Genomic DNA, 12,475 nt, shown 5'->3' with positions numbered 1-12,475 from the left:
AACCACTGGTGCATTCTGTCAAGGACGAATGCATGTGAGTGGGTGCATACACAGTCTGAAACGTCCCACAGAACCACACTCGCGATGAGGAGACAAAAGATGGGCCTCCCAGGCAGATGCAACCTTCTTGCTAAGTCCCTGTCCTTCAGCCTCAAAGGTTAGTCTTGGCCTCGTTGTCTGCTTAGTGAGCAGAACACATAGAGCTTTGGAAAGTAGGGAAATCAGGGGCACAGGGAAACACATGGACAAACACATGTGGAAACCCAGAGACAGTAGAGGCTTTAAATATCCAGCCAGGGGCAGGCGCTGTGGCGCAGCGGGTTAACGCCCTGGCCTGAAGTGCTGGCATCCCATATGGGCACCGGTTCAAGACCCGGCTGCTCCACTTCTGATCCAGCTCTCTGCTCTGGCTTGGGAAAGCAGTGGAAGATGATCCAAGTCCTTGGGTCTCTGCACCCACGTGGGAGACCCAGAAGAAGCTCCTGGCTCCTGGCTCCTGGCTTTGGATAGGTGCAGCTCCAGCCATTGAGGCCAACTGGGGAGTGAACCAGCAGATGAAAGACACCTCTCTCTCTCTCTCTCTCTCTCTCTCTGCCTCTCCTCTCTCTGTGTAATTCTTTCAAATAAATAAATAAATCTTTAAAAAAAAATCCATCCACCATCCATGCACCCATCCATCCATCCCCCTCCCACCCACCCATCGTCTATCATCCATGCACCCACCCATCCATCAGCCATCCAAGCATCCAAGCAACAATGAGCTGGGCACCTACTATTTATCAGGCCCTGCACCCGGGAATCAGTGTACCCAACGACAGAGGTGAAATTCTAAAGGCAGAAGCTGCAGGCAGGTGGGGTATAGAAGTGACCCCGAAAAGGCCCCCCGCAACGCCGGGACACAGACTTGGAACGTGGGCCGCATTCTTGGAGTGAACCTGCTTCCCGCCCCCAGCACACCTGACAGTAGATGAGAAACCCAGGCATCATAGAGACTCCCAGGCCTCCGGGATTCCTAGAGAGGCCCGGAAGCGGCTCCAAGAGGCCGGTCCGACGGCTCCGGGCGCCCGAGCGGGGGCGGCGTGTAGCTCAAGAGGCATGGTCCGCCCCGGCTCTGCACACCGGGCGCTGAGCCGTCGTCTGCAGCTGCTGTGAGTGGCCTGGGGTCGGGAAGGCGGCTCCCTTCCGCGGGGACCCCGTGCCGGGCCGCGTCGGCCTGGGGCGCGCGCGCTCGCGCCCGGGCGCCATCCCCGGAGGGGACGGCTGGGAGTGGCACTGGCCGGGGAGGCGGGAGAATCATTTTCGCTGCTTGCAGGAGCCGGGCTCGAACGCGGCGCTCGTCGCTCTGATTTCTCCTAGAGCCAGCAGGCTCTTTCTGCTGAACCTGGGTTTTCCTATCTGTAATTCGCCTCGCGCTTTGCGGGGAAGAGGGTCCTCCCTGTGTCTGGTGATCCTGGTTTCCCATCTAGAATGGATGCACTGAGGGCAGGTGAGGTCCAGCTGACGAGTAATAGCTGCAGGGCTGCCGGGCGGGACGGAAAATGCGAAGGCGTGTGTGCAGGGCTTTGCCCCGGGCCTGAGGTGACCCGGCCTGGAGCCCTGGGCCCACCCTAAACCTGATGGTGTTGCGGATCAGAAGGCGTCTGGTCCAGAAGCAGCGGTGGTCGACCCTGGACACGCCCAGCTCATACTAAGTACTGGAGGCAGCCGGGCTGTGACTCAGCGAGGTCACACGGATTGGGCGGAAAGACCCGGGTCTTCCAGTTTCAGTCTAGGAATCGTAACTGTGCATCACCACCACCACGGGAGGAGATGATGGGGCGCCTCCCCGCCCAGTGAGGCTGCAGGTGGCCTGAGCGGCCAGCACTCACCCAGGACCCTGGAGCCAGCCCTCCGGGTCAGGGGCTGCGCTCAGCCTTCTGGTGCGGGTGAGACGCGGGCTGCAGAACCAGATGCGCCTGTCCCGATGAGCCTGGGGATCCCCGATCTACCACTTACCAGCCTCAGTCGCTTCCTCTCTCTGGCTCTCAGTTTTCCCATCTGTCCAGTGGGGTCAGCACCTAGGAGAGTGAAGAGTAGGGAGTGAACTAAGTAGGGGCAGGGCACAGCCAGTACCTGGGACGGAGTCGGCCCCAGTAATCTGCAGCTCAGAGTTGTTTGGGTGTTGAAATGGCAGAGTGCTAACCCCTAGACTGGAGCACGTTCAAGGTCAGGCAGAAAAGGGCGTCAGAAAAGTTTGCCAAGTATTCAGCCCGCTTAGCTTGGCAAGGTTGCAGTTTGCCGACGCTCCTCGTCCCTGCAGATCTTCCTGGAGAAGGGGGCGATGGAGTTGAAATGGTGGCTTGGGAGATACCACGTAGAAAGTTAGGTTATCGCGTTTGTCGTCAGCATCGCAGGAATTGTAAGGATCTCCGGCGCACCAGAGAGCAGGGTAAAAGGATTTTGAGTGGATAGCTGGACAAGAGGATCCGATGACCTGAGCAGAAGGCAGCCGCCCTGCCGCCTTCACGTGAGCTCACGGCGGCGTGGTGTGCGCGGGTAGCCCTGGCTGCTCCCAGCGTGCTGACTTCTGCCAGCTGTGCGGCTGGCCAGTTTCTTCCCAGAGAAACTGTCGAGTCCACGGGATCAGTTTGGTAGATTTGGCCTCTGCTGTTTTACACTCACGCTCCGTCCATCTGTATCGGGGCTCTCTCTCCTCTTCACCTTTATCGCTTTGACGGCACTAGAGTTAACACAGATGATTCTCACATCGTGTGTGGAGTCGCAGCAGCACCGTATCATAAGCCCTGTAGCTTCAATATATTTTTTGTTCTCAGTGCAATAAGAACACAGTTGCGTTTTACCTCTGGTCAGTACCTCTGAAGTAATTTAGAAACCTAATCATAGTTGACACTCACTGGAGATATTTTTATCATCCTCAGAGTAAATATAGTAATTTCTTATTTTTATGAAAGCTGTCTTCAATTCTCTGTGCTCTGTGTTCTGTTGGTGGGATGCCAATGGCACACAGATTTCGATATTGCATGATGATGCCAGGGGATTCGTGGCATCTTCATCTCGAACTCACAGCGGTGAAGGCACTGTGTGCATAATCTCCGGTTCTTATTACTGATCCTTAGCATTTAATTAGGTCTTTGTAAATCTGCACTTGTCCCAGTCATCTTTTATTAGTTTCTTCCCGTAACTTCCCTGCGAGATGTCAACTTTATTACCCTCACTTTACCGTGGTATTATCAAGAGCTCGGGCAGATTTTCAATTTCGTCTTTTTTCTCCAGTTTGTAATTAAGATTCCTTTTCCTTGATCATGTGCTTAATTTTCACCTGTATCCATTAAAATGACAGCTCAGGGCAGGTGCAACCCTCACCCCCAGAGGAAAGCAGTTACGGAACAAAGCAATGTTTGGGAGGAATCTTGGGGCAACTGCCATTATAAGGGCAGGTCTAAGTGGCTGGCCCTGGAAGGAATCGGGTGCACACTAATTAATAGAACAGAAGCCATGAAGTATATGAAAATCCAGCGGCTCAATGAGGAAAACTGTCTACTCTTGCGCCCCCCTCTGAGTTCACATTCATGAGAGTTTCCTGGGCATTTCTGCAGACTGTGCTGGGATGGTTTTGTGCTTACTGATGCTGGGGACCTGGGGGGAGGAGGTGGCACGCAGGTGGTGCCGTCAGCGGCTGGCGAGTGGAGAAGCTTCTGCCAGGCCGGTGAATGGGCTGCTCTGCGGTGCAGTTTGCCCTGCTCACCTCATCGGGCTCTCCTAACAGGGGCAGTTACACAGGTCCCTGCCTCCCAGCATTCTGGTGCGGATGGAAGGCAGCAAGGAAGAGCAGCCGTGGGCCAGGCGGTCTCTAAAGCAGGGGTGCGGCCCTGGTCTGATGAAAGCACACGGGAGAGACCCCCATTCGCGAGTCAGCTGGCCTGTGTGACTTTACAAGCAAAAACTTAGAAATGAGGCAGTGTCTCTGTTGGGCTCTTGGAAACCTTGTCCATTTTCTGAATCCCTTGTGGTGGAAATCTTGTCGAAATACCAAGAATGTCTTAAAGGCTTTATCGGGCATCCTGCTCATCGTGACTCTTAACCAGGCAGCCCATTTCCAAAACCCGTTTCGGTGAACGCGGTCACCTTCCTCCAGCTTGACCTGCTTGCTGCCTGTGTGGCCGCGCCCTGTCACAGCCCAATTCTTGCCCTGGTTTCAGCTGAGCCCGCTGGTATTCTGTCCTCACCCCTTGCCTGGACTATGGCCTATTTCCAGGCTCCCCCTACCCCCAAGGAAGCGTGCTGTTTTGCAAGGACCAAATTGATCCCGTGGACTCTGCAGAAAGGGACACAGGCTGTCTCCAAGCCTGCTTCCCCGCGTCTTTCCAAATCAGGGCCCCAGCTGCACACCACGGCTTCGGTGTGTACACCAGCCACGGCAGACCCACCGCATCTGTTGTCCAACACAGCCTCCCCTTTGGATGTGCCAACCCTCCGCCCCCTGTCAACCTGCCGAGGTCCACCCTGTGGTTCTGGTCCGGTCCTGCAGCCCTCACCTGCCTGTCGAAGTGGGCCGCCACACTCCCCAGCTGGGTGCACCTGCAGCACTTTGTAGCAGTTCGGTTGTTTTCACTTTTTTGCCCTGTCCTCTCTCCACCATCATCAGCTCAGCAGTGCAGGAGCTGTGAGTCACCGAGCTTCGTGTCTCCTGTAACTTGAAGCCCTGTAGAAGTGCACCCAGTTAAAACAGCAGCAGCTGTTGGCACGCCCAAGAATGACTCTTAGCCACTGCAGGCCCTGCCTGTGCCCATCACACATTTACTAAATTGGCTGTACTTTGTGATTTTTGGAATTCCACGGCTACTAATTGAGCACCTACTGTGTTCCGGATTCTGGAAGGGACACCCCTCTATAAAGGCAGGATACCCCAGCTCCCATGGAACTTGTGTTCTTTTTTTTAAGTTTTATTTATTAATTTTTAAAGAGATTTATTTATTTGGAAGACAGAGTTATCGAGAGACAGAGAAAGAGAGGTCTTCCATCCACTGGTTCACTCCCCAAAAGGCCACAACAGCCAGAGCTGCGCTGATCCGAAGTCAGGAGCCAGGAGCTGCTTCTGGGTCTCCTACGTGGGTGCAAGGGCCTTGGGCCATCTTTCACTGTTTCCCCAGGCCATAGCAGAGAGCTGGATCCAAAGAGGAGCAGCTGAGACATGAACTGGTGCCCATATGGGATGCTGGCGCCACAGGTAGAGGCTTATCCTTGTTTGCCACAGCACCAGCCCCTATTTATTATTTTGAAAGGTACAGAGAGAGATCTTCCATCTGCTGGTTCATTCCCCAATGGCAGCAATGGCAGGAGCTGGGCCAGTCTAGAGCCGGGAGGTTCTTCTGGGTCTCCCTCGTGGGTGTGGGGACCCTGGTACTCGGGCCATCTTCCGCTGGTTTCCCAGGCACATTCGCAGGGAACTTTATCAGAAGTGGAGTGGTCAGGACCCAAACCAGTGCCCATATCTGATGCTGGCTAGGCAGGTGGTGGCTTTACCTGCCATGCCACAGCACTGGTCCCAGAACTTAGATTCTCTGGGAAAGGAAATAGTCGTAGATGGTGCAGTGTGCCATGAAGGAAACGAAGCAGCGTTCAGAGTAGAGACAGACTGACCGGAAGCCTCTCTCTGTAAGTGACCCACCTGGAGCAGTAGACCTACATACAGAGAAAGCTGGTGCAAGCCACACCCAGGTGAGGACAGGAAATGCTCGTGATCTCTGGCAGAAAAGGAAGGCGGGTCCTCGCAGCGAGGGCATGGAGGGTCAGGGGCACAAGAGGGGAGAGCGCCACCAGGTCGTGGAGGTGAAGGGTGAGGAGGCCGTGCAGAAGTTGCAGTGACTGGGCCAGAGCTGTGGCGTAGACGGTGAAGCCTCCGCCTGCGGTGCTGGCATCCCATATGGGCACTGGTTGGAGTCCGGCTGCTCCTCTTCCGATCCAGCTCCCTTCTGATGGCCTGGGGAGGCAGTGGACGATGGCCCTGTACCCACGTGGGAGACCCAAGGGGAGCTCCTGACTGGGCTTTGGTCTGGCCCAGCTCCGGCCGTTGCTGCCATTGGGGGAGTGACCAGCGGATGGAAGACCTTTCTCTCTGTCTCTTCCTTCCTTTCTCTCTATGTAGCTCTCCCTCCCTCTCAAATAAACAAACAAAATCATTTTTTTTAAGAAGTTCTTTGTGCTGGATACAAATCTTTTATAAAAAAGGAATTGCAGTGGCTGATTCTCAAACTCTGTGGGAACAGCCTGTCTCGTGAATCACGCGACCTTTAAATACACTCGATCTTAGCCAAAAGGCCGAGAAGCGCTGTGACTGTTAAAGAGTGGAATTGGTGACCTTTGTTTTTGGCTGCTCCAAATCCAAGTGGGAGCATTCTGCATTCCTAAAGAGTAGACTCCTGAGGTCACTGGCAGGCATATTGGACGTATGCGGGTGTGTGGGTTTTCATGAACTCCCTTGTAAGCACAGCCATGGGGGTTCCTTAGCGAGGCCCTGGAGCCATCAGCCATCCTCCAGCCCATTTTGCTCACTTTTTCTTATAGTTCTTACTTCTCTTTCGTGTACCCTCAGCCGCTGAGGAGGTCACTCGCTGAGCCTTGTCTCTGGCTGTCACACCCCTGCTGCTGCGTGAATGACCCCCTCAGCCTTCCCGGCAATCTGATACACTTCATACCAGGGTCTGAAGGACGGGGCAACCCCTTTGTAACCTTACGCCTGGGAGAGATCTCGTTGTAGTATGTGGAAGTGGAATGTCGAATCCCAAACTGAGAGCTTGAAGAGAAGGAAACGTGAGGAATGACAGCCAGGGAGAACCCAGGCTCTGCCACGTGCTGTGTTGGGTGTTTTTCCCACCATGATCAGACTCCATCTTCAGAAGCCTGTGCGCTTATTATCAGCGCCAGCTTTGGGATGAACAGGCCAGAGTGGTGACCTGGCCTCAAGTCACACAGCGAGTGAGTGGGCTCCTGTCTGCTGCCTGCGCTTCCAAGACTATGTCTCAGTGGTTAAGAGCGTGGACTCCTGGGGCCAACCCATTATCAGCTGGCTCCAGGCAAGCCTGGGAAGTCATTTATCCTCTCTCTGCTGTGTTTTCCTCAGCAGAAAACTGGGGGTGCTGATAGCACTTTCCTTGTAGGATTATTAGGATTAAATAGCTCACGCGTATACATAAGGTGCTTAGCATGTTGCCTGGCACCTAGGAGTAAGCGCTGTGTGAATGACTGTCATTCCCACCATGCCCTGCTGCTTGCTCAGACGCCATAGGGCTTTAAGCGAAGTGTCTTGGCCATGGTCATGTCTCCATTTAGATGAAGAGGAAGATATGTAGACGTGTATGCTGGTTCCGCACACTGACTTTGTACCAACAGCCTCTGCTGCTCCCCTTCCCATGCGGCTCCTCACCCAGGTCCATTTACGCGGTGAGGGGGGCTGCAGGCGTGGGCTGGGAGGGGACAGCTGTGGGCTCTGTATACTTGCAGACCCGCTGCCCAGCCACACCTCTGAGTGCCTCTGTTGGCGTGAGCCTCTCTAGGAGGGAGGTTCTGGGTGGCCCACTTTTTACTTGTTTTGTTTTTGAAATGCAGGTCTGAGCCTTGTGAGGATTTGAAAGGGAGAGTGAGATGGAGAGGAAGAGGGAGGGAGAAGCCGACCCCCAAAGGCATTGAACACTTGGCTTTGAAGTACATGGAAGATTCCAGGGTGTGGGGAGCTGAGGGGGGCGTGGTTGTTCTATAAAGGAGTTTCTAGCCTGTTATTTTTCTTAGTGTTTATAAATAGCAGAACCATATGTTGGGAGTTTCCTGAGAGTTCTGGCTTTGATTTTCTAGTATGTGGGGGGAAATGGTCCCAAATTTGAATGAATTCTTTCAAAAAGTCTCTAATCTTTTCCAAGAATTAACAATGCCTTTCATTTGCAAAATATTTTGTGGTTTTCAAAGCACTCCCAGAAGCACTCCCAGGGCATCATCTAATTTAACCTTCATGTTAACCTTGCCACGTGATAGGACAGATAATACTGTCGCCATATTATATAGGTAGAAACTTGAAGCCCAAGAAGTGGGGAGGGCCCAGCGTTGTGGCAAAGCAGGTAAAGCCACTGCCCATGATGCTGGTGTCCCATATGGGTGCCAATTCAAGTCCCAGCTGTTCCACCTCTGATCCAGCTCCCTGCTAGTGGCCTGAGAAAAGTAGCAGAAGATAATACAAGTGCTTGGGACCCTGCTATCCTTGACCAAGAAGGAGCTCCTGGCTCCTGGCTTCCGCTGCAGCCATCTGGGGAGTGAACCAGCTGATGGAAGATTTCTCACTCTGTCTCCCCCTCTCTCGGAGCATGGGGTGGGGGCTAATTTTTATGAGCTTTTCATCTTACTGGGGTATGTTGCTTTTTTCTCTGTTAGCTCCGAATTAGGGAAAATCCCATCTGAACTGGAGTTAGTAATCATGTCCCATACTTCTTTCTCACAGGTCCACTTGTCTTTGACTCACATGGACTCCCCAAGATCTCCAAAGGAAGTAGTCCTCATTACAGGAGGAAGTGGCTATTTTGGGTTCCGGTCAGTGCATCTGATAAATATCCACATGGGATTATCTTTCGATAGTTGCTGACAAAAGTTGGGCTCTCTGGGCTTTATTTGGCTAAGTGATTCTTGGGATGCCTGCATCCCATATCAGAGTTCCTAGGTTTCACGCCCATTCTGCTTCTGATTCAGCTTCCTGCTCATGTACCCTCTGGGAAGCTAAGGCACTTGAGTCCCTGCCACCCACGTGGAAGACCTGAATGGAGTTGCAGGCATTGGGGGAGTAAACCAGTGGATGGTGTCCATCTCTCTCACTCTTGCTCTAGCCGTGCCTTTCAAATACATATACATTAATTAACCAAAAAAAAAAGTTTTGCTGTCATCTCTAACAGGAGTACAGGATAGGCTTTTACTTGTTTGTGTACTGTTAAAGCAGAAGTGAACTTGTTAGTCACTGCTCAAACACTGAAGTTGAGAACTACAGATGTATTCTACTTTAAGAAGAATTCTTAGAAAGCCATGGTGTTGGGGGAGAAGTGCTTTTTCACATCACCAAAAGCAATGTAAGATAATAGCTTTTCTTTCACACTATGTTATTACTCACAAATATTCCAAAGAGAAAGGATCGTGGGTCCTGGAATAGAAAAATGCATGTACTATGTAGATAGTGCCATTCTCTGGAGATAAATCCTCTCTCATTACAATTTCAGTAAAGGAGGATTCGCATTTTTGAATATTTGGATAAGTGAGACTAACACCGATGAACACGTAAAGTGAGGGACTCAGGATCCGGCAGGAAGACCTGGGTCAGAGCCCGCTTCATCAGTAAATTGTTTCTGTACTTCTCCCAGGCTTCGCCTGATGGCGACTTGACCTAACTCCTGCTGTTTCTTATTGCAGCCTAGCTCATGCCCTGAACCAGAAAGGAGTCCATGTGATTCTTTTCGATGTCCACAGCCCAGCTCAAACCCTTCCGGAAGGAGTCAGGTTCATGGCAGGGGACATCCGCTGCCTCTCTGACCTGGAGAAAGCCTTCCAGGACGCACACATCGCGTGTGTGTTCCATATCGCCTCGTACGGTATGTCAGGGCGGGAGCAGCTGAATCGCAGGCGGATCGAAGAAGTCAACGTGGGAGGCACCGAGAACATCCTCCGTGTGTGCCGCAGGACGGGGGTGCCCCGACTGGTGTACACGAGCACGTTCAACGTCGTGTTCGGAGGGCAGGTGATCAGAAACGGAGATGAGTCGCTGCCTTACTTGCCTCTTCACCTCTACCCTGATCACTACTCTCGAACGAAATCCATCGCAGAGAAGAAGGTGTTGGAGGCAAACGGGATGGCCCTGGAGGGAGGCCAAGGCGTCTTAAGAACCTGCGCTGTGCGGCCAGCAGGCATCTATGGGCCCGGGGAACAGAGGCACCTTCCCAGGATAGTGAGCTACTTGGAGAGGGGCCTGTTCAAGTTCGTGTACGGAGATCCCAAGAGCCTGGTTGAGTTTGTCCACGTGGATAACTTGGTGCAAGCCCACATCCTGGCCTCAGAGGCTCTGAAAGCTGACAAGGGCCACGTGGCCTCTGGGCAGCCCTACTTCATCTCAGATGGCAAGCCCGTGAATAATTTTGAGTTCTTCCGGCCTTTGGTGGAGGGCCTGGGCTACCCGTTCCCGTCCATCCGCCTGCCGCTGACCCTCATCTACTGCTTTGCTTTCCTAACAGAGATAGCCCACTTCCTTCTGGGTAGACTCTACAACTTCCAGCCCTTCCTCACCTGCGCTGAAGTTTACAAAACCGGTGTCACTCATTACTGTAGCCTAGAGAAAGCCAAGAAGGAGCTGGGTTACGAGGCCCAGCCATTCGACCTCCAGGAAGCCGTAGAGTGGTTCAAAGCCCGTGGCCACGGCAGAAGCCGTGAAGGCCGCACCTCAGTGCTCGTGGTCTGGGATGTGGTGTTGGGCTTACTGTTGGCTCTGTTGGTTTTCACCTGGCTGCAGCCTTCTGCAATTCTGTCTCTCTAAAAGAAGAGCTAGCTATGAGCTGATCCTACTTGCTGAGGTGGTGGTTAGGAAAAAATATATATATAAAATATATATAATATATATATATATAATGATGGCGTTGGTGAAACTGGCTCTTCTGAGTGCCACTTACAAATACATTCTTGGATCAAATCTTGATTTCTACCTCCTTGCACTAACCTTGATGACAAAGAGAAGTATGAAAATGGGTTTCTCGTCTCCTTCTAGTTTGGATGGGTGCAGTGGAAGTCAGGTTGGAGCCAGAGAAGTAGGCCTAGTTAAGGTGGAAATGTCTACTTGAATTGCTCAGAGGCCAAAAATATACTGAGTTCTGTTTCCTACACTCAGCATCTACTTGAAATGGACTAAAATTCAGACTGATACGGGAATGGCAGGACACTAAGAGGCTTGAAAGTGTGTGAAGAACACCAGATTGGGCCCGATCTTTAACAGAGCAGCCCTCCGAGGGTGGTGGCTACCCCAGGGGTGGCACTACCAGCGATGCAACCATAACCTTTGCCCTTTGTGATATTAGGGCACACTGCTGATGTGACTACATGGTAATGTTTAATATTTAAACAGAGAGACCTTTGTCCTATCTCAGGATTCCTTTGAGTATTAAATCAGACAAAGCACTGTAACATGCAACTTAATACAAGCCATTATTTTATTAGTATTGTTACACATTGCTTAGGAGGATTTTCTTCCTCAGAATATTTATCTTAAAGAACTGTTTTTACTGAACTTTCTGGAATGTCTTTGTGCCCTCAGAGACTGCCACAAGTGTATGTGAATATACTTTAGTGTTTTGGCCTTTGCGGATAGATTGATGTTTAGGGAATAGCTAAAAATGTGCTGATTAAGGAGGGTGAGCCACCCAGTCATGCCATTTTTAATTTAGAACAAGTCATAGCTCTGAGTGGACTGGTTTTCCTACTGGGAAGAATTTTGGCTCTGTGAAGGCAACTTCCGGTGAGGAGTGTTTGGAACAGCAGCAGCATGGCGGGACATTGAAATGAGACTGTCACACGGGAGCCACAGCTGAGAGCAGGCAGACTGTGCCGGCTGCAGATCCACCCAGAGGACGGTGCTGAGACGGGAAAGAGAGGGGTTGCCGTGGAAAGTGATGCCGAAGTTACGCTGAGAGTATCTGGAGAATCCGGAGAGAGGACAAGTCCTTGTTGAATGCTGCTGCCTCAGTGTTCTGGAAAAACCTCTGAACTTGAAGTCGAAAGACCTGACCATGACTCTCTCGTGTGGACTTAACCAAGTAACGCGCGCCTCTTTAGAACTTGATCTCTTCATCTGGGACATGAGACTGATTGTATTTGCCTTTTTCTACAAACTCATACCCTACTGTGTTGGTTGTATTCACAAAACAAAATGTGGTGAAAGTACTTCTAATATATAAATTGCAACGTAAACAGGAGGTGGTTGTAGTGATGGTTTTGGGGGAAATCTTGGAGTCTGTTATATAATACAGACAATGTTGCTGTTGCCTGGGCTCAGCCCGGATGAGCAGGAGCAGCACACCTACCATTCCAGGTGCTACGTCGGCCCCCCGAGACCTGCATTCCTGTGACGACATCTGTGTGGGAAGGTCACTGGTACTTGGGACAAGCCCAGTCAAATGAGTCCGCCGAGAGGTGGCCCACACACAAAATAGGTTTTTGATGACAAAACTCTAAAGAATGATAGATATTTCTCAATTTTCTTTCTTTTTTTAGATATTTGTTTATTTAAAAGGCAGAGTGAGAGAGAGGGAGAGACAGAGAGAGAGGTTCTCCATCCGCTGGCTTACTCCCCAGATGGCCGCAACAGCCAGGTTGGGCAAATCCAAGGCCAGGAGACCTTGTGGGTGCAGAGGTGCAAGGACTTGGATCATACTCCACTTCCCTCCCAGGCACATCAGCAGGGAGCCGA

At 51.8% G+C, this 12,475-nt stretch overlaps 1 protein-coding gene across 1 annotated transcript; it reads left to right on the top strand.

Annotated features, from left to right (window-relative positions):
- The first annotated feature begins 1,024 nt into the window (after nucleotides 1-1,024).
- On the top strand, nucleotides 1,025-11,976 carry SDR42E1 (short chain dehydrogenase/reductase family 42E, member 1). The gene is made up of 3 exons (XM_002711658.6): nucleotides 1,025-1,148; nucleotides 8,486-8,574; nucleotides 9,439-11,976. Exons 2-3 carry the CDS (start codon nucleotides 8,507-8,509, stop codon nucleotides 10,550-10,552), a joined length of 1,182 nt encoding a protein of 393 aa, XP_002711704.1. The 5' UTR covers nucleotides 1,025-1,148; nucleotides 8,486-8,506; the 3' UTR covers nucleotides 10,553-11,976.
- Nucleotides 11,977-12,475: the final 499 nt, after the last annotated feature.

Source organism: Oryctolagus cuniculus, chromosome 18 (genome assembly GCF_051225735.1).
Source record: "Oryctolagus cuniculus isolate XC-2025 breed Fujian yellow rabbit chromosome 18, ASM5122573v1, whole genome shotgun sequence".
NCBI lineage: Eukaryota > Metazoa > Chordata > Mammalia > Lagomorpha > Leporidae > Oryctolagus > Oryctolagus cuniculus.
The sequence above is the reverse complement of the archived record's forward strand: the minus strand, read 5'-3'. Positions and strand labels throughout refer to the sequence as shown.